The 23,566-nt window shown below is 36.9% G+C and overlaps 1 protein-coding gene across 14 annotated transcripts in view; it reads right to left on the bottom strand.

Moving 5' to 3' along the window:
* The window catches only part of ADAM3 (ADAM metallopeptidase domain 3), a 94,412-nt gene that overhangs the window by 62,614 nt on the left and 8,232 nt on the right, over positions 1-23,566 (bottom strand). For 11 of the 14 annotated variants that reach the window (XR_014828677.1, XM_084997906.1, XM_084997907.1 and 8 more), the window contains 3 exon segments: positions 5,937-6,013; positions 5,294-5,471; positions 1,998-2,060 (listed from right to left, as the gene is read on the bottom strand). Coding sequence is in view for 11 of the 14 variants with exons in the window: in XM_084997906.1 (XP_084854032.1) it covers positions 1,998-2,060; positions 5,294-5,471; positions 5,937-6,013 (318 nt within the window). In the remaining 3 variants the exon portion in view is untranslated. 14 annotated transcript variants of the gene reach the window in all.

The raw sequence follows: 23,566 nt of genomic DNA, 5'->3' as shown, positions 1-23,566 counted from the left end.
CACAATTTTTAAAGGTTATACTCTATTTATGGTTCCTACAAAATATTGGCTATATATTGTAGAATATATCCTTGTAGGATATTTATTTTATACATACCAGTTTATAACTCTTAATCCCTGTCTCTATCTTGACCCTCTCCCATCCCTCTCTCCCTTGGAAATCATTACTTTGTTCTGTGCATCTGTTACATTTTTGTTATATTCACTAGTTTGGTTTATTTTTTAGATTCCTCATATCAGTGATATCATACAGTATTTGTCTTTCTCTGCAGACTTATTTCAGTCAGCGTTATACCCTTCCTTGGGAAAACATCTATTCAATTCTTCTCCCCATTTTTTATTTGGATTTTTGATTTTGAAATGGATGAGCTGTTCAGATATTCTGCATGTTAACCTTTATCAGTTATATAATACGTAAATATTTTCTCCAGTTCAGTTTTTACGGAAAAAAAATAATAAAGACCAAAACAGTAAGTGAAATAGACAATAAAAGAATCAATAGACTATTTCAACCCTGCATTGTACTCTTCTTCACTTATGATTATTGTTTTTTACATCATATTTTACATCTAATTGCTTCATGTATCTCTTAATGGCTGATTGAGGATATAGATGATTTTACTATTTTTGTCTTTTAACCTTCCTTTTAGCTTTACGCATGAGATGATTTTCTACCTTTATGATATGTTTGCCTTGACTGATCATCTTTTTACTTTCATAATTTTCAGGTTTCTCATTTTGGACTTTCCTTGTTCTTAGAGAAACTGCTTTAACATTTCTTGTAATGCTGGTTTTGTGGTGTTGAGCTTTTACATGTGTGTAGAGATTTTGACCTCTACATCAAATTGGACTGAGAGCCTTCTTGGTTAGAGCATTCTTAGCTGCAGGTTTTTCACTTTCAAATTTTATATATATTGTGCTACTCCTTTCTGGCCTACAGAGTTTCTTTTTTCTTTCTGCCAGCCTACACCACAGCTATAGCAGTTTGGGATCTGAGCCACATCTGCGATCTACACCGCAGTTCATGGCAATGCTGGATCCTTAATCCACTGAGCAGGGCCAGGGATCAAACCCACATCCTCTTGGATACTAGTCAGGTTCGTTTCAGCTGAGTCACAACAAGAACCCCTGGCCTGCAGTGTTTGAAATATTTAGATGATATGTAATAAAACACTGCAAAATAATTTACAAACTATCACATAAAATAAAATAACGCCATATGAACATAAACACACAGGTGTTTATGTATTAAGACCAAGCTATATCTATACATAATCTATATCCTTCTAATAAAATTACATGTACATTTGAATTATTTTATCCATCATAATTCCTGATATTACTTTTATAAAAGTTAATGAAAAGTCTGAATATTTCCTTTTATAAAAAAATTAAAACATCATGACACTTATGCAAAGGGTCAGTGATAATGGACAAAGCAGGTTTTTTAACTTCATGCCCATATGTCTTTGCTAAAATTAGTTGTATAAACAAAAAGTTCCATAATCAAGTAAGTGTTTCTATGAATTAGTCTTTCCCCTTTTAAAATATGGAACTTCTAGACAACCCAAGCAATTATAAAGCATAAAATAATCTTACCAAAGATACAATTAATAAGAAGGATCTTCAATTTAGTAATAAATGAAATAGCTTTAGAATGGAAATTGATAAGGAAGAGTTTCACCACAATTTTGGCTGGATCCAGAAGAATATGCAACTAGTCATAACCTAATAATTTACAGTGCAATAGAATCTTCCCTTAAGTACAAATTTATATGTTATGGCTAGAATTCTATACTGATTGGGAAATCAATGCCATAAATACTGGCCCACTTATGCCAATGTAAAGGCAAATGACAACATTTTTATGTCCTGTTACAGTGAAATATATATTTTGAAAAGAGTAAAATATATCTGCATTGCAAAGAATTAATAATTCTTTTACATATAAGCTCTCAAATACAAAAAAAAGACATGAAAACATCAATAATGCATACCAAGGCTTTATCTATAATCACTTGTATTTTCAGAATTCTTTTCAATAGCACATCTGATTTTTTCTGCAAAACAGAGAGTACAAATTAAATACATTTAAGAAGTCTTTCTGCTGTTTGTAATTATCATGTACATTATATTGTTTTATATATACATATACACCCACATACAGAGGGATAGATAGATAGATAGATAGACCTAAAGATATAGATACTAGAAAAATAAGAGGATCAAAACCCACTGAGTAAGAGATTCTGAATAAAAATTTTAGGAACAAATCAGAAGCTTTTATCTTATATTCTTGATAATCAGAAATCCTCAAAAAAGTTACTAAAACAAGGGAGAATCCATGTTTCTTCCTTCTCAAAACATTCTTTCAGTTCCCTACCCCCACCTTCAAGCTAAACAAACTCCCATCCACTTCCCCCCAGCATTGTCTCTATTTTTCATTATTTTTGTGCTTGCAACTATTTATATTAACTTCACTGTGGCTTACCCTCAATAAAACACATCTATTTTAACAATACAGTTCCACGAATTTGTAGCAATGTATTCACCCATGCAACCATTTCCCCAAGATCAATAATGCTTCAGTCAGCTTCGTCCCAGTCAATAGCCTATATGTCGGAGAGCAATCACTGACCTGCTTTTTCACCATAGGTTAGAATAATTTATCCTAGAATTCCATATAAATGGAGCCACATGGCATGTCGTCTTCTACTCTGGCCTTCTTTCACTCAGCACTCATCTGTGTGGCTGAGATTATCAATAATTCATTCATTTTCATTGTTATGAAGTGTGCCATTTTAAAAACACATCACCATGTGTTTATACAGTTAATGGTTGAAGATCATTTGGATTTTATATAAACATCTTAGCTATTACAAATAAAGGTACTGTAAATACCCATGTACAGTTATTTGGGCAGTTATAGTCTTTTGTTTTTCCTGGTTAAATACTTAGAGTTGGAAAATCTGATTTGTATGATACTTGCGTATGTGAAAAGTAGCAAAAAAGTGCCAGACTGTTTTCTAAAGTAGTTTGATCGTTGTGCATTTTCACCAAGAACTATTAAGAGTGTCAACTCCTCCACATTCTTTTCTATATTTGGTATTGTCACTCTTCTGCATCAATCCATTCTTGTCAGTCTGAATAGATATCTCATTGAGGTTGGGTTTTTTTGTTTGTTTTTTTGTCTTTTAATGCTGCACCCGCATCATATGGAGGTTCCCAGGCTAGGGGCCCAGTTGGAACTGTAGCTGCCAGCCTACACCAGAGCCACAACAGCATGGGATCTGAGCCATGTCTGCATCCTACACCACAGCTCACGGCAACGCCGGATCTGTAACCCACTGAGGGAGGCCAGGAATCAAACTCGAGTCCTCAAGGATGCTAGTCGGGCTTGCTAACCGCTGAGCCACAATGGGAACTCCTCATTGAGATTTTAATTTTTAGTTCCCAGATGACTAATGATGTTGAACATCTTCAAAGGCTTGTGATTTATTAATTTGGTTTCTCCTAAGTCCTATACTAGAAATTTTGTGTTTAGCTTTGATATTTAAGTCTATGCACTGGTTCAGTTTTTTGTTTTGTCTTGTTTTAAATAAATGTCAAGACAAATTTTATTCCCATGGAGATCTGGTCTTCTATCATCATTTGATGCAGAGATCATTCTCTACCTTTCAAAGTCATTAGCACCTTTGTGGATAATAATCTGGGCAATAGCACATGGGTTTACTTCTAATCTGTTTGGTCCTGCTGTTCTATATGTATACAATGACACCAGTAACACAATGTGTATCACCATAGCAGGGGTCAGCAAACGACAGCCCATGGCATGACCACCTGTTTTGTAGAAAACATTTTGTCGGAATAGAACCACATCCATTTGTTTCTATTGTGTCTATGCTGATTTCATGCTACAAAGGCTGAGTGAAGTAGAGATGATAGATCACATGGCCCACAGATTTACTACCTGGCTCCTTAGGAAAGAGTAAAATAAGTCCTTCATCTTGTTCTTTTTTTTTCAAAACTCTTTGACTCTGCTAGGACGTTTGTATCTGCTTATAAATGTGAGAACCATTTTCTCCAAAAAATGTTTTCTGGAACTTTGGCTGGGATTGCACTGAACCTACTGATCAATTTGGGAGAAATAAACGTCTTTTCTTTCTTTTGTTCCTGTGACTTTGCTAGACTTTCTTATTAGTCCTGATAGTGTTGATGGGGATTTTATAGGACTTTCTATGTAGAGGCAGGTCTCCAAAGAAATAGGGTAATTTTCAAAAAAGTACACCCTTTCTTATTATTCTTTTTCCTACTATACTATCTAGGAACGCCAGTAAAATGTTGACTGGAAGTAATGAAGGCAGACAATCCTGCATTATTCCTAATCTTAGAGTGATTTTAATTAGTTTGGGCTATAACAAATATACCATAGATGAGGTGGTTTAGGCAACTAACATGTTATTTCTGACATTTCTAGAGGCTGGCAAGTTCAAGATCAAGGCACCAACAAATGTGGTCTGGGTTGTTGCTGTGGCCTGGGTTTGATCCCTTGCCCATAAACATCCACATGCTGGAAAAGTGGCCAAAAAAAAAAAAAAAAAGAATTAGAACAAATACTCCAAGGTTACTGTACCTATACAATGAGATTATAGGCAATTTCTTGCCTCTATTCTAATTTTATACTTTTTATCAAAATAAAACCTTTTGACAACAACAAAAAAATGCATAGCAAAAATGTTGCCATAGCAATAATCAGCAAATTTAGTACTATTATGTTAGGATGCAAATTCACTGCAGTGCTGTGCATACATGCATAAAAATAATTGCAATTAGAGACACATGAGAATTTTGATTTTTGATTTACATGTTTATCTCTATTACATTTTCTAAATATTATATGACTAAACAAAAATATATTTTTTCTTCTTCTTCTTTTGGCGTTTTAGGGCCACACCTGCAGCATATGGAGGTTCCCTGGCTAGGGGCCTAATCGGAGCTACAGGGGCTGGCCTACGCCACAGCCACAGAAATGCCAGATCCGAGCTGCATCTGCTGCCTACATGGAAATGCAGGATCCTTAACCCACTGGTTCCTAGTCGGATTCGTTTCCACTATACCACAACAGGAACTCCCAGGAATAAACAAAAATATATTAAAAATGAATAGAATACAAGAGAATGTTTTATTATAATCAATATCAATTTAAATCTGTTTTCCAAATGTAACAAATTTCAATGTAAATAAGCATATCAAAAGTTGCACAAATGAAGATCTCATAAAAGTGGTCACTTACTTCTGATTTCACGAGGATTTTGAAGGGCTGATCTGGAAATTGAGTTGTAGAATGATTTTTTACTATGGGGGGAAAATCACTTTTATTATCCTTTATCTGATAAATCATATGCTCATATGTAGCTGAAGATTCCAATGGTTCAATTCCATAACTGATATTCTCCAGCTGCAATAATCCCCTGAAAATTTAAATATATAAAAGGAAGTTAAAATATAAACTTCTCAGTGGTAAATGTTAATCAACATTAAATAAAAACATGATATAGAAATTTGATAGTGACCTTTGTGTTCTAATAGCTAAGAATCATCTTATCTTACTGGATTAACTTTCAAAACCAGTTTTATACCTTCTTCTATATATAATAGCATTTAACAGTGGTTGGAGTTCTAGTGTGGCTCAGAATTATAAATATAACTCATACTAGTGGTAGCTTTTTCAGAATAAATTTTGTGACTGTAAGCCTAAGAGAGAGAGACAAAGAAAACAGGGGACATGATCAAAAGACAAGCAGGAAAAGAAAGTAGATCAGAAGAAACTCAATGAAAATATTTTCTTTGCCTTCACCCTACCTTTCAAAAAGTTTCTAAAACTGAAAAGGGTACAGAGGATTGTAATCACACATATCTCCAGAATATGCCATTACCTGAGTCCGGAACAGGTGCTAACTGTCACGACTGAATTTGGAATCTCTTTGGCATACCCTTGATAAAAGCAATGGCCCTACACAGGAGTATATAAAGACACATTCATTAATGACTTGAAAATAAAAATTTTGGTTTTATCCTTACTTCCTAGACATCAACGAACATTCAGATTTTGCCACTACCATAATATTATTCACCAGATATTCCATTTCCTTGTTATCTACATACAATCTTTTCCTCTTGACCTCTTCTGTCCAGAAATAATCACAATTCCCATCCTCTCCCAAATGAATCTTGCTATATAATTCTAAGCTTTTGATGACATCCTTCTGATCTGCATCTTTTCTTTCTTACCTCCATTCCTTGAACATGCAGAATCTATAAATGCTACCTCGATGTAATTAACAACATTAATTTGACTTCAACAGTGAACATTACATTTGTTTTTTCTAAGTTTGCCCAAAATACCTTAATTGACTTTTCCTCACTATTTTCTCCTTGACATCTCACCGTATTGATCATCCTTAGTTCAAACTCTCCTTCCCATGGACTTTCACAACATTATTCTTCCCCATGATATTTTCTTTTGGTGACTATTCCTTTCTCTTCCCTTGGAAGTCCAATTATATCTAAAATCAGTCTTGTTCCTTTGTTAATCCTGTGCTATGACAACTTTGGTGCCATCATATTATCACCTAGGAATGTGTTCACATGTCATTAGCTCCCAGACATACAGCTCTATCAGTAACCACTCACTCATCTTGATACTAGGCTTATGTCCTATCTCCCACACACTGACAGTGGCAGAGCATACCCTGCTCAAGGCCAAGCAACATCAACAGTCACTTCTGCTTGCACTGGTGCCAGAAAAGTATGCCACAAGTCTTCACAAAGATGTAGTGTGTAAAACCAGGTACCAACTCTTTACCCAGCATCAGAGAACATTCCAGTCTATGCACCTCCTGGCCTTGCACCCAATAGGAAAAAATTATCTTCCTGTGATAATTCCCAACACCCATAACTCTAAGCAGCAAAAAGTGGCCTAGATAGGAACTTTCCCCTCCCAGGGCACTAGCAGAGACAGAGCAAAAAGCATATTGATATTCATGGGTCCTTCATCACCCAGTATCACCTACCAATACAAGGTAGTGCAGGAAAAGAAACTTTTACTGCTATAGGCTGAACCAGCAGAGATTCAGTAAACTCCAGCAGAGCACAACAAAGCTAAATTTCTCATGAGAAAAACAGACCACACAAAATCTGAACCTAATCTGGGGAACTGCCTTCAATGATAGAAGATTTCAATGTCAAGGACTCAATTAAAACTACACATTATACCAAGAACCAAGAATATCACAACAAATGAGAAAAGATAACCATATGATGCCAATATTGAGATGAGCCATTTGCTGAACTATTGGATGGATTTTAAGGCAGCTATGATAATATCACCTCAGTAAACAATTACAAATTACCCTGAAACAATAGAAAGGACAGAAAAGGAATAGAAAATCTCAGAAAAGGAATCTCAGAAAAGGAATAGAAACCATTACAAAGAATAAATAAAATATATTAGAATTTAAAAAGATAATAAACAAACAAACAAACAAAAACCCCTCCATAATGAATAGGCTCAAGAGTAGAGTGGAGATGGCAAAGGATAGAATAAATGAACTTGGAGTTCCTGTTGTGGCACAATGGAAACGAAACTGACTAGTCTCCATGAGGACATGGGTTCAATCCCTGGCCTCATTCAGGGGGTTAAGGATCTGGCATTCCTGTGAGCTGTGGTGTAGGTCACAGATGTGGCTCAGATCCCACATTGCTGTGGCTATGGCACAGGCTTGCAGCTACAACTCTGATTCAACCCCTAGCCTGGGAATTTCCACATGCCACAGGTACAACCCTAAAAGAAAAAAAAAAGAATAAATGAACTTGACATAGATCATTAGAATTTACACCATACACAACAATACAGAAAAAAAAAATGAGTTCAAGAAAATGAAGAGAGTTTCAAGGACCTGTGGAACATTACCAAAAGATTTTTTAAAAATTATTATAGTTGATTTACAACATTCCTTCAATTTCTGCTATTCAGCAAAGTGACCTAATCATACATACGTATACACTCTTTTCTCTTTTTCATACTGTCTTCCATCATATTCTAACCTAAGAGACTGGACATAGTTCCTTGTGCTAAAAATACATGTCAGAATTCAATAAGGGGAGTTCCTGTCATGGCTCAGTGGTTAACGGATCCGATTAGAAACCATGAGGTTGCGGGTTTGGTCCCTGGACTTGCTCAGTGGGTTAAGAATCTGGCGTTGCCATGAGCTGTGGTGTAGGTTGCAGACGTGGCTCGGATCCTGCATTGCTGTGGCTCTGGTGTAGGCCGGTGGCTACAGCTCCGATTTGACCCCTAGCCCAGGAACCTCCATATGCCACAGGAGCAGCCCAAGACATGGCAAAAAAGACCAAAAAAAAAAAAAAATTCAATAAGGATACCAGAAAGAATGTGGGGTAGAAAAGTACTGAAAGAAATAAAGGATGACATACAGTCATGAAGATAGCAGTTTAGAAAGCTCTAGAACTCTAGAATAATAACTGAACTGAAAAAAAAATTCACTAGGAAAGTTCAACAGAAGATTAGATCAAGCAAGAGAAAGACACACTCAATTCAAAAGACACGTCAAAGGGACAAAATAAAGACATTCAAAAAGTCCTCTATCATCTATCCTCCAACAAATATACCAAGGCAATAATAATTCATGGAAAAATTCCCTTTGTGAGAAATCAGAAAATAATCTACAGGCTCCTGCACACATTTGGAGAATGCAAAATCAGATGCAACAAAGCTAGTAGGGAGATTTGAGATGCCCTTTCACCAGAGACTTTGCTCCAGAGTACTACTATAAGACTAGCAACAGACACTCTAGTGCCCAGATTGACTCAGTGGAGAAGAAGGTGTTGTTCACACACCCAGTGTCCCAATGTTCCTGAGAATACCCAAGGAGCAGCATCACCAGACTCAGAGCTCTGATTGGTTCAGCACAGTCTAGCCACCCAAACCACATGGAGGTGGTTATTTGGATCAGTAGACTCTACTGATTCCGTTTCCTGCTTTCCCACGTTCAACACAGAGTGAGCAGATGAAAAATTCCACCTCTCCACTTCCACTGGGGGAGGCAATAGTTGATGGATGAGTGCAGTACCCCCGCTTCACCAATGTTGCTCAAAGAACCAACACTGGCTCACAAATCTTGGAGCACTGATGGTTCAGGCACAGTGTACTAGTCTGAAGGAGAGCAGAGGTAGCAACTCGGGATAACCAAAAACAATAATCTTCCCTCCTGTCCAGCAGAAACAGAGCAGAAAAATACCACAGTGGCCTGCTTCTACCTGGAGAGGGAAACAGCTTGTAGAGGACCGCAAAATCACTGGCCAGGCTAATTTGTGCAGGTCTTCCTCTGTAATGGGAAGTCATGAAGACTGAGGGAGGTGAGTGCTTTGTTTAATGAGCAGACACCAAAATGAAGAGTCAAGTAAAATGTGGAATAAGGAAAAAAGATTTCAAACAAAGGAAGAAGATAGAGGCAGATATTGACACTAATGACATGAAATGATTAACCTAAAAAATCATTAAATTTAACACTCATAAAGATGCTCACTGAGGTCAGGAGAACAATGCATGCACCAAGTGAGAATTTTTAAAAAGATACACAAGACATTAAAAAGTGCCAAACAGAAATCATAGAAATCATATTATTCTCTAGAATAATAAGTGAACTGAAAAAAAATTCACTAGGAAAGTTCAACAGAAGATTATATCAAGCAAGAGAAAGACACACTCAACTCAAAAGACAGGTCAAAGGAGCAAAAGAAAGACATTCAAAAAGTGGTAAACACTTTAGGGACTTATGAAACACCATCAAAAGGAAAAGTACAGTATGAGAGTCTCAGAAGGAAAAGACAGAGAAAGAAAGAATCATTCTGTGACATGATAAATATGTTAGCTAACACTATGACAGTCATCACATTGTAATATATAAATGTATCAAATCAACACACTGGTTATCCTAAACTTACACAATGTTGCATGTCAATTATATTTTGTTAAAACCAGTAAAGGTATATATACAGTAAAGATATGAAATCATCCATGCACAATTATGCCACCAAAATCAGAAATTGTGAGGAGGATACGAATACAGGACACTGAAGATGCACTTGCAATTAAGAGACCAACAACTTAAAACAATCTCATATACATATAGACTCTTATATCAAAACCTCAGAATAACTGCAAACCAAAAATCTAGAATTGATACACAAACAAATAAGAAAAATCAACTCAAATACAACACTAAAGATAGTCATCAAAGCAGAAGAGGAGCGAACAAGAGAAGGGAAGAAAAAAGAGCAACAAAAGCAAATCCAAAGCAATTAATAAAACAACCATAACAATATACATATCAATAATTACCTTAAACGTTAATGGACTAAACACCCCAATCAAAAGACATGGACCAGCTGAATGGAAACAAAAACAAGACCCATATATATGCTGTCTCCAAGAGGCCCATTATACTTCTAGGGACACATACAAATTGAAAGTGAGAGGATGGAAGAAAATATTCTATGCGAACAGGAATCAAAAGAAAGCTGGAATAGCAATACTCATAACAGAAAAATAGACTTTAAAATGAAGAATATTTTAAGGGATAAGGAAGGTCACTACATAAAGATCAAAGGATCAATCCAAGAAGAAGATATAACAATTTTAAATATCTAGGCACCCAACATAGGTTCACCATGGTATATAAAGCAACTACTAACAACCTAAAAGGACAAATTGACAATAACACAATATAGTGGGGGACATACACCACTTACAGCAATGGACAGATCACCCAGACAGAAAATCAATAAGGAAACACAGTCCCTGAATGAAGCATTAGACTGATGGACTTAATAGATATTTATAGGACATTCCATCCAAAAGCAACAGAATACACATTCTTCTCAAGTGCAGACAGAACATTCTCTAAGATTGATCACATCCTGGGCCACAAATCCAACCTTGGTAACTTTAAGAAAACTGAAATCATATCAAGCATCTTTTCCGACCACAACGCTATATGACTACAAATCAACAACAAGAACAAAACTGGGAGTTCCTCTAGTGGCTCAGTGGTTAAAAAATCCAACTAGGAACCACGAGGTTGTGGGTTCAATCCCTGGCCTTGCTCAGGGGGTTAACGATCCAGCATTGCCGTGAGATGTGGTGTAGGTCGCAGATGCAGCTTGGATATCGCATTGTTGTGGTTGTGGTGAAGGCCAGTAGCTACAGCTCCGATTCGACCCCTAGCCTGGGAACCTCCATATGCCTCAGGTGCTTCCCTAGATAATACAAAAAGACAAAAGACAAAAAAAAAAAAAAAAAGGAATAAACCTGCAAAAAACACAAACGTGTAGAGACGAAAGAACCAATAGATCACTGAAGAAATCAAAGAGGGAATTTAAAAAATACCTAGAAGCAAATGACAACAAAGAAACAACACTCCAAAACCTAAGGGATGCAGCAAAAGCCATTCTAAGAGGAAAGTTTATAGCAATACAAGCCCACCTCAGGAAACAAGAAAAAGCTCAAATAAACAACCTCACTTTACACCTAAAGCAGCTCGAGAGAGTAAAATAGACAAGACCTAAAGTTAGTAGAAGGAAAGAAATCATAAAGGTCAGAGCAGAAATCAAGGAAATAGAAACAAAGAAAACTATAGAAAAGATCAATGAAGCGAAAAGCTGGTTCTTTGAAAAGATCAACAAAATTGATAAACCCTTAGCCAGACATACCAAGAAAAAAAGAGAGAGGACTCAAATCGAAAAAAATTAGAAATGAAAAAGGAAAAGTAATAACAGACATCACAGAAATATGAAGGATCAGAAGAGACTACTATGTGCAACTAGATGCCAATAAAACAGAAAACCTAGAAGAAATGGACAAATTCTTAGAAAAGAACAATCTTCCAAGACTAAACCAAGATGAAATAGGAAAGATGAATGGACCAATCACAAGTACTGAAATTGAAACTGTGATTAAAAGACTTCCAACAAACAAAAGTCCAGGACCAGATGGCTTCACAGGCAAATTCTATCAAACATTTAGAGAAGAGTTAACACCTCTCCTTCTGAAACTATTTCAAAAAATTGCAGAGGAAGGGATACTCCCAAACTCATACTATGAGGCCACCATCACCCTGGTACCAAAACCAGACAAAGGTACCACAAAAAAGGAAAACTACAGGCCAATTTCACTGATGAACATCGATGCAAAAATCCTCAACAAAATACTAGCAGGAGTTCCCGTCGTGGTGCAGTGGTCAACGAATCCGACTAGGAACCATGAGGTTGCGGGTTCGGTCCCTGCCCTTGCTCAGTGGGTTAACGATCCGGCGTTGCCGTGAGCTGTGGTGTAGGTTGCAGACGCGGCTCGGATCCCTCGTTACTGTGGCTCTGGCGTAGGCCGGAGGCTACAGCTCCGATTGGACCCCTAGCCTGGGAACCTCCATATGCCGCGGGAGCGGCTCTAGAAATGGCAAAGAGACAAAAAAAAAAAAAAAATACTAGCAAACCACATCCAACAATACATGAAAAGGATTGTACATCATGATCAAGTGGGATTTATACCAGGGATGCAAGGTTCTTCAACATCTGCAAATCAATCAGTGTGAAACACCACATTAACAAACTGAAGAATAAAAACCATATGATCCTCTCAATAGATGTGGAGAAAGCCTTTGACAAAATCCAACACCCATTTCTGATAAAAACCCTTCAGAAAGTGGGCATAGACGGAACCTACCTCAACATAATAAAGGCCATATATGACAAACCCACAGCGAACATCATTCTCAATGGTGAAAAGCTGAAAGAATTCCCACTGAGATCAGGAACAAGACAAGGATGTCCGCTCTCGCCACTACACTTCAACATAGTTTTGGACGTCCTAGCCACAGCAATCAGAGAAGTGAAAGAAATAAAAGGAATCCAAATTGGAAAGGAAGAAGTAACACTATCCCTATTTGCAGATGACATGATACCATACCTAGAGAATCCTAAAGACGCTACCAGAAAACTGTCAGAGCTCATCCATGAATTTGGCAAAGTCACAGGATTCAAAATTAACACACAGAAATCGATGGCATTTCTATACACTAACAATGAAAGATCAGAAAGAGAAATTAGGGAAGCAATCCTGTTTACCACTGCATCCAAAAGAATAAACTACCTAGGAGTAAACCTACCTAAAGACACAAAAGACCTGTACTCTGAAAACTATAACACACTGATGAAAGAAATCAAAGATGACACAAATAGGTGGAAAGACATACCATGCTCTTGGATTAGAAGAGTTAATATTATCAAAATGACTATACTACTCAAGGCAATCTACAGATTCAATGTCATCCCTGTCAAATTACCAAGGACATTTTTCACAGAACTCAAACAAAATGTTTTAAAGTTTGTTTGGAAGCACAAAAGACCCAGAATAGACAAAGACATCCTAAAAAAGAAAAATGGAGTGGGAGGAATCAGGCTCCTGGACTTCAGACTAGACTACAAAGCAACAATCATCAAAACCACATGGTACTGGCACAAAGACAGAAATATGGATCAGTGGAACAGGACAGAAAGCCCAGAATTCAACTCACTCACCTACAGCCAACTCATCTATGACAAAGGAGGCAAGAATATACAACGGAGAAAAGACAGCCTGTTCAATAAGTAGTGCTGGGAAAACTGGACAGCCACATGGAAAAGAATGAAACTAGAACACTCCCTAACACCATACACAAAAAGAAACTCCAAATGGATTCAAGACCTAGATATAAGACCAGACACTATAAAACTCTTAGAGGAAAACATAGGCCAAACACTCTCTGACATAAACAACAGCAACATCTTCTCAGATCCACCTCTTAGGCTATTGACAATAAAAACAAAAATAAACAAATGGGACCTAATCAACCTTCAAAGTTTCTGCACAGAAAAGGAAACCCTTTTTCTGCACAAAAAGACAACCCATAGAATGGGAGAAAATCTTTGCAAATGAATCGATTTACAAGGGATTAATCTCCAAAATTTATAAACACCTCCTACCACTCCATATCAAAAAACAAACAACCCCATCAAAAGATGGGAAGAACATCTAAACAGACAATTCTCCAAAGAAGACATACAGATGGCCAAAAAGCACACAAAGAGATGTTCAACATCACCCACTATTAGAGAAATGCAAATCAAAACCACTCTGAGGTACCACCTAACACCAACCAGAATGGCCATCATCCAAAAGTCTACAAACAAGAAGTGCTGGAGACGGTGTGGAGAAAAAGGAACCCTAGTACACTCTTGGTGGCATAGTAAATTGGTGCAACCACTGTGGAAAACAGGATGGAGATGCCTCAGAAAACTACAAATAGAATTCCCATTGGATCCAACAATCCCACTCTTGGGAATCTACCCAGAGAAAACCATGACTCGAAAAGACACATGTACTCCGATGTTCACTGCAGCACTATTTTCAATAGCCAAGACATGGAAACAACCTAAATGTCTACTGACAGAGGAGTAGATCAAGAAGAAGTGGTACATATACAAAATGGAATATTTCTTGGCCATTAAAAGGAATGATATAGTGGCATTTTTAGCAACATGGATGGACCCAGAAATTATCATGCTAAGTGAAGTCATACAATGAGACACCAACATCAAATGCTTTCACTGACCTGTGGAATATGAAAAAATGACAGAGTGAACTTCTTTGCAGAACAGATGCTGACCTACAGACTTTGAAAAACTAATAGTTTCCAAAGAAGACATTTCGGGGGTGGGGGTTTGGGATGGATATCCTGTAAAATTGGATTGTGATGATCATTGTACAACTATAAATATAATAAATTCATTGAGTAATAATAAAAAAACAGGAAGGATTTTTAATAAAAATGGCTGAAAACTTTCCAATCCTATAGAAGGCAATGATATCCACTTCCTAGAAGATATAAAAAAATAAATAAATAAAATGTCCTTAAAGAAATCCTCACTGAGACATATCACTATAAAAAAGTCCAAGTCAAAAGGAAAGAGAATTTTGAGAGCAACAGAACAAAAGTGACTTAGGTGTAATAAGACTTAACAATAGAAAGATTTTTCAGCAGAAATTTTGCAAGCAAGAAGAGAGTGAGGTGATACAGTCAAAATGCTGAGATTAGAGGGTAAAAATCAATTAAATATATTATACACTGCAAAACTCAAGAAATGAAAAAGAGACATTTGGTTTCTGTTTTTCCATGTAAGGGGGCTGGACATTGGGACCCCACTCTGACAATAAGTAAAAGCTGAGATATCAACAGCCCTTCTTGGATTTGTAAGAGAAGTGATGATGCAGGGCAAACCACAGCCCCCAGGATGGAGAGGCAGACAGGGAACAGGGAGGCATGGCTCAGTGGAGCAGAGAATCAGTGGGGCAAAGTGCTGCTGGAACCAGGGTAGGAAAACCTGAATGTAACTGTCCCCATGGAAGATCAGTGGGGAAAATTATAAGAAATAAAAACTCCAGAGAACCCATCAATGCCCCTGCACAAAAATTGCCAGATCTACCTTCAACAGTTCAACCAAGACGTCGCAGCTCATAACGGAGAAAAAGTCCTCATGTTTCCCAGCAAGGGGAGAGGGAAGGTCCCATTTGAAACTATTTAGATAGAGACTATCTTACTGGGGTATTATTAGACCTAACAGACCTTAGAAGGGAAATACCCAATTCCAGCCCAGTCTAGCCATTCTGTGGCACTTAAGGAGGAAGGAAAAAAAAAAAACCACTGAGAAACACACTCATGATATTCATAGTCCTGAAACAGAGGCTCTCTAAAAACCAGAGACTTAATCCTAGGACTATAAAAGACTTTCTCCCCCTGCACACCTGACTCATCACTACATTACTAATGGAATATTTACAGTAGTACCTTTTCCATGGTATACAATGTCCAACTATCAAGGACAAAAATTACAAGTGTATCAAAAGGCAAAAATCCCCACAATCTGAAGAAAGAGTGGAAACATCAGAACCAGACTTGACAGTGATGTTGCTATTATCAACCCTGGATTTAAAAAACCATGATTATTACACTAAGGGTTTAATGCATAAAGCAGACATTGTGGAAGAAGAGATGAGCAATGTACTCAGAGAGCTGGAAATCGTAAGCAAAAAAATAAAAAGAAATGCTAGATATTAAAATAAAACACCAGCAAAAACTGTTACGGAAATGAAGACTGGCTTTGATGGACTCACCAGTAGTCAGCCTGGCTTTGATGGACTCACCAGTAGTCAGCCTGGCTGAAAAACAAACCTTTGAACTTAAGGGTACAGCAATAGAGATTTCAAATTCTAAAGGAAAAGAAACCAAGACAGAACAACGACAACAGAGGAGACTGTATGGGAGGACTACAAAGGCGTAACATGAAGGCAATGGCAATTCCAAAAGGAGAAGAAAGAGAGAAAGGAACATAATAAAAATTTTAAATAACAAAATTGATAATTTCTCAAAATTAATACCACACACCAAAGAACAAATCCAGAAAGCTCAGAGAACAGCAAACAGTATGCATGCAAAACAAACAAAGAAAAAAAGAACGAATTAAAAAAACAAAAAACCTCTACCATGGTTTATCATTTGAAAACTACAGAAAATCAAAAATAAAGGGAAAAAATCCTAAAAGAAGCCAGAGAACAAATACAAAGATAAGACATATATCAGATTTCTCTTCAGAAACCATACAAATAAGAAGGCATTGGAATGAAATCTTTAAAATGTTGAGAGAATAAAATATCACCAACCTAGAATTTTTACTCTGCAAAATTATCCTTCAAAAATGACAAAGATATAAGGAGTTTCTGAGACAAACAAAAATTGAGGAAATTTATTTCCAGTAGATTTATTTGCAAGAAATTATTTGGGAGTTCCCATCATGGCTTAGCGGTTAACAAACCTGACTAGCATCCAAGAGGACAAGGGTTCAATCCCTGGCCCCACTCAGCGGGTTAAGGATCTGGCGTTGCCATGAGTTGTGTAGGTTGCAGACAAGGCTCGGATCCCGCGGTGCTATGGCTGTGGTGTTGGTCAGTGGCTATAGCTCCGACTGGACTCCTAGCCTGGGAACCTCCATATGCCACAGGTGCAGCTCTAAAAAGACAAAAGACATTTAAAAAAAAGAAATTATTTGAAAAAATGTTGTACAGACAAGGAAAATGATCTAAGAAACTTGCACCTACATCCAGAAGGCAGACCAATGAAGAAGAATAGTGATAATAAAATAACGATGTTTATTTTTCACAATCTTAACATCATATTCAACAGTGAAACCTGAAAACTTTTCCTCTAGGATCAGGAACAAGGCAAGGCTGCCTACTCTCATCAATTCTATTCAACCTGGGATGGGAAGTTATGCGTAGAGCAGTTAGACAAAGAGAGGGGAAAAAACGAAAAGGAATCCAAATTGGAAAGATGTCTTTGATTGCAGATGACATGTTCTCATATGTAGAAACACCTAAAGACTCCACAAAAAACCCCAAACTTTTAGAACTAATAATAAGTTCCTAATACTGCAGAATATACAGTCAACATACACAAGTTAAGTTGTATTACTCTGCTTACACAAAACTCTTTGTAAGGGAAGGGAAATTAAGGAAACAATTCCATTTACAAGATCACACACACACACACAATACCTACAAATGATTTTAACCAAGGAGGTGAGAAACATGTATTCTGAAAAATACAAAGCATTGATGAAAGAGATTAGATGAGACACAAAGAAGACATACAAATGGCCAACAGGTATATCAATAATTATCAGAAAAATGAAAGTTAATACCAAGATGAGATACCATCTCACAATAGTAAGTATGGCTGTTATCAAATAAACAAAGACAACAAGTGCTCTTGAAAATATGGAGAAAGTGAAGCTGTTGTACGCTGTCACTAAGAATATGAAGCAGTTGCTACAGAGTACAGGAAAATTAGAACAAGAACTTCCATGTGATCCAGCAATGTCGCTTCTGGGCAGTTACCCAAAAGAACTGAATTGGCTATTGAGTTCAATGGTCAAGATGTGCATCAAACCTAAGTAGCCAGCAGTGAGTAAAAAAGTCAAGTGGTATATACATTCCATGGAATACTATAGAGTCTTGAAAAAGAAATAAATTATGCAGTATGTGACAACATGATACACCTTCAGGGCATTATGCTTAGTGAAATAAGCCCATCGCAAAATGCTAAATATTGCTTGATTCCATTTAGAGGAAGTATCTAAAATTGTCAAATTCACACCACTCAAAAGCAGAATGTTCCCATTGTGGCTCAGCAGTAACAAGCCTGACTAGTCTCCGTGAGGATGCAGGTTCTATCCCTGGCCCTGCTCAGTGGGTTAAGGATCCGGCATTGCTGTGAGCTGTGGTGTAGGTTGCAGATGTGGCTCAGATCCGGCCTTGCTGTGGCTGTAGTATAGGCCAGCAGCTACAGCTCTGATTCGAACCCTAGACAGGGAACTTCTATATGCCACAGGTTTGACCCTAAAAAGAAAAAAAAAAAAGCAGAATGGTGTTTGCCACAGGTTTAGGTGGGGTAAATAAGGAGGTACTATTTAATGGGCACAGTGTTTTAGATAACCAAGGTGAATAAGGTTCAGGATCTTCTATAAAACACACCTATGTCAAAAGTAATGGATTATATACTTAAAATTTGTCACCAGAATAGAAATCACACTACGTATCTTTAACACCATAACATATATATTTTTATATACAAATATATATACACATATATACATATATGAATTAATAAAAAATATTGACTAAAATCCTCACAAAATTGATGAATAACATAAACATGTCAATTCTAGAAACTGATCAAACTGCATACAGAATGGACCCCAAGTCACCACCAATAACAAAAAAATCATGATTCAATAAAAAACAATAAAAATATCTCAAAAGTAACCAGAGAGCCATGTCACATAACCTATAGAAGAATACCAATATGAATGACAGTAGATTTCTCATCTGAAGTCAGGAAGACTCAGAGGAAATTTAAGCACAGTTTTCAAATGTTGTAAAGAAAGGTACTGTCAAACATGAACTTGACATCTGGCAACCTCACCATTTAAAGATGAAGAAAAAGAGAGACTTCCTCAGACAAAGGAAAACTAACAGATTTAGTCTGTTTCTATAGCACACATCCCCCAAGGTAACAGCAAAAAGAAACTCTGAAAAACAAAGGAAGTATATCACAAAAAGGCTTAGGTAATCTTATGGAATTGGGAAAAATAGAATGGATTAAAATAGGGGTAAATCTAATGGACTATCTTTTCTCTTTTGAGTTTCCTTAAATCACAGGTGGTAGCTGAAATGACAGTCATGCCATATCCTGTGACACTTAATGTACAAAGAGAAATATTTGAGCAGTTACATTTATAAAGCAAGAGAATAAACAATCCTAAATGGAAGTGGGTAGGGCTTCAGTATTTCACTTGCAGAAGTAAAAAGGCCATAAGAGTAGGCTAAGTTCTATAGGTATACTCAAGAAAAGTATAAGGAGGAAACTATTTTAAAACATTAAAAATAACCCATTATGTAAACCTAAAAATGTTCAAGTGATCCAAAAGAAGGAAGGAAGGAAAAAGGAATGAGAAGCATGAAAAGAAGGATGAAAAAAAGAAAAAGAAAAATACATATATATCATAGCAGACAAAAGCCAAAGACACAGCCATCATTACTTGCTACTGAGAGGAAACAGACGAAGTCATTAAAAACCACAAACCACCAAAACAATACATATGAGAGAGAAACGAAATTTTTATACAAGTATTAAATAAACTGAATCGGTAATTTAAAAATTCCCCCATGTGCGTACTCATACATAATCCCTAGGACCAGTGATTTCACTGGAAAGTTTTTACCAAATACCTAACAAATTAACAGGTATTTTATACAATGTCTTCCAGAAAATAGACAAGGAGGTAATCCTTCTCAATTTATTTAGTGAGGCCATGACTACACTAGTACAAAAGTTAGACAAAGGCAGGAAAAAATATGAAATCATAGCTCAATACTTCTCAGAAACTTTGCTCAAAATAAAAAAACCAAAAAACTCTCAAGCAATTATTAGCAAATCAACCCAGGCATGAACAAGAGAATCATACACTAAGGCCAAGTTATGAGTTTTCTGTGTGAAATATCATTTCGATATTTGAAGACCATCAATGCCATCCACCATATCAACAGGCTAAAAAAGAAAAATCAGGAGTTCCCGTCGTGGCGCAGTGGTTAACGAATCCGACTAGGAACCATGAGGTAGCGGGTTCGGTCCCTGCCCTTGCTCAGTGGGTTAATGATCCGGCGTTGCCGTGAGCTGTGGTGTAGGTTGCAGACGCGGCTCGGATCCCGCGTTGCTGTGGCTCTGGCGTAGGCCGGTGGCTACAGCTCCGATTAGACCCCTAGCCTGGGAACCTCCATATGCCGCGGGAGCGGCCCAAGAAATAGCAACAACAACAACAAAAAGACAAAAGACAAAAAAAAAAAAAAAAAAGAAAAATCATATGATCTCATCAACTCATGGAGAAAAGGCATTTAATACAATTCAACATTCATCACTTGATGGGGCACAAGAAACAAAAAAACGAATGAAAACAAAACAAAAATCCCCTATAAAATGGTGAATTAATGGAATACTACTCAGCCATAAAAAAGAATGACATAATGCCATTTGCAGCAACATGGATGGAACTAGAGAATCTCATACTGAGTGAAATGAACCAGAAAGACAAAGACAAATACCATATAATATCACTTATAACTGGAATCTAATATCTAGCACAAATGAACATCTCCTTAGAAAAGAAAATCATGGACTTGGAGAAGAGACTTGTGGCTGCCTGATGGGAGGGGGAGAGAATGGGAGGGATCGGGAGCTTGGGCTTATCAGACACAACTTAGAATAGATTTACAAGGAGATCCTGCTGAATAGCATTGAGAACTTTGTCTAGATACTCATGTTGCAACAGAAGAAAGGGTGGGGGAAAAAACTGTAACTGCAATGTATACATCTAAGGATAACCTGACCCCCTTGCTGTACAGTGGGAAAATAAAAAATAAAAATAAAAATAAAAAATAAAATGGTGAATTTCCTCAACTTTATAAAGAGTATATTAAAAACAAACAAAAGCAAAAAGCCCTATAGCTAACATTTCCCTTAATGGTGAATGACTGAATACTTTATCCTAAAGGTGGGGTGGGGAAAATTGTGAGGATGTCTCCCATCAGTATTGCTACTTGATAGACTACAAGTAGTTGTAGCAAGGCCAGTAAGGCAAAAAAGGAGATAAAAAAGTGTAATGATCAAAAAAAGAAGAAAACAGAGGTCCATATTTGTAAAAGACAGACTATGGAGACATTTTTAAAGTATCTATCAAAAAAAGGAAAGGAAAGAAAAGAAAAACACCCACATGGAATTAATATGTGTCTTCTGCAAGTTTGTAAGGAACCAAAATCAACACAACTATGTTGCATTTCTAGATAACAACCATATGTAAAGTGAAATTAAAATGCAATACCATTTACAATTGCATCAAAGAAATTGAAATGTTTTAGAATAAACCTGCAAACATATGCACAGGATCTGAATGCTAAAACTACAAAATGCTAATGAATGACATTTTAAAAAAGACCAAAAAAATGGAGTCTTTCTGTATTCATGGATTAGAAGAATCATCAGAATAAAGATGTCCATTCTCCCCAAATTGATCTTTTGGTTTAACCCTGTCAGTCACAATGCTAGCAAGGTTGTTCATACACATAGGGTAGTTTAGTCTATAATTTATATGAAAAAGAAAAACATCTAGAATAGTGTAAAAATCTTGAAAAAGAAGAAAGGGAGAGGAATTCCTATAGTCTCCATAAATGCTGAATAGGCCGGCAAACTGACGGAAGGAGATTGGCAGAAGGATACACACATAGAAGAACTGCACAGAATAAAGAACCCAGAAATATATTCACATATATACAGTCGCCTCCCTTGAATTTTCGATGGTGATGCCAGAGCAGCTCAAATGCAAAAAAAAAAAAAAAAAAAAGCCTTTTCTAGAAACGGATTTGGATCAGCTACACAGCCCTAATAAAAGAGATAACCTTGATCCAAGTCTCAAAATTTATACAAGAGCGTCTCAAGTGAACATACCATGACATGTAAATAAAACTGTAAGATTTAGGGAAAGAAAACACATAACATCTTCAGGAACTCTAGAGCTATACAGATTTCTTAGGCTGGATAGCCAAATTACCATTCCTAAAGGGAAAAGTTGATAAATTAGCTCTCATTAAAATTTAAAAATTCTCGCCAATGAGAGACCTTATAATGACGATGAAAGGACAAATTACAAACTGGGAGAAAATATGTGCAAAGCTCATTATCTGGCAAAGGACTTAGAATACATGAACTGCGTAGAAAGCAGTGTGGAAAAACCAACCGCTCCAGCTAGAAAACAGGTAAAAGACATTAACAGATATTTCACAAAAGGTGACAAATAAGTACATGAAACTCTATTCAACATTATTTGTCATCACAGAAATGTGAGTCAAAATTACATGAGATGAATTTCACACCTATCATAATGGCTAAAATTGAAAATTTAAATCCCTACAAAATGGCAAGGTGCAGCGAGTCTTTTATCTCTCATACATTGCCAATGGAAAGTTCACATGGTGCAGCCACTCTGGAAAATCAATTGGGAATCTCTTTCAGAAACAAACATACATTCACCATATGATCTGACAATGATTCCTAGGCACATAGTCCAGAGAAATCACAGCCACACAACAAACTGCACGTGAATTTTCACAGAAGCATTATTTTCAATCCCTAAAGATTTCGAAGAGCCAAAATCTTTCTCAACTGGTAAAGTGGGAGAACAACTAAACCTGGTGTTTCTTTGTGGGAAAGTGGTCATGTAGGAATTCAGTAGATTTCACATGATTGAGACGTTCTCTTACTTTCAATTTCGCTAAGTTGTACTTTTCAAGGAAGTTGTTCATCTAAACTATCAAATTCACTGGCATAAAATTCTTATAATACTCCAAAATGCCATTTTATTTTCTGTATGACTAGGAATATCTCCTTTTGTCCCTAATATTGGTGGGGTTTGTTTCTGATCTAGACAAGTTTCACCCAGGGTTACTGATTCTATTAGTCCTTCTAAATAACTAAATTCAGTTTCACTTGTGCCACCACTCTTTTTTTTTTTTTTTTTTTTTTGGTCTTTTGTCTTTTTAGGGCTGCACCCATGGCATGTGGAGGTTCCCAGGTTAGGGATCAAATCAGAGCTACAGCTGCTGGCCTACGCCACAGCCACAGCAACGTGGGATCCAAGCCATGTCTGCAACCCACACCACAGCTCACAGCAATGCCGGATCCCTAACCCACTGAGCGAGGCCAGGGATTGAACCTGCATCCTCATGGATGCTTGTCAGATGCGTTTCCCCTGAGCCATGACCAGAACTCCCATTCTTTTTCTTCACTAT

Source organism: Sus scrofa, chromosome 15, assembly GCF_054392235.1.
Source record: "Sus scrofa isolate SSC_HxYL_T2T_F1_AM1 chromosome 15, Sscrofa_HxYL_maternal_Yorkshire_Landrace_v2.0, whole genome shotgun sequence".
In the NCBI taxonomy this organism is placed as follows: domain Eukaryota; kingdom Metazoa; phylum Chordata; class Mammalia; order Artiodactyla; family Suidae; genus Sus; species Sus scrofa.
Note: the sequence above shows the minus strand (reverse complement) of the source record. Positions and strands in the feature narration are given on the sequence as shown.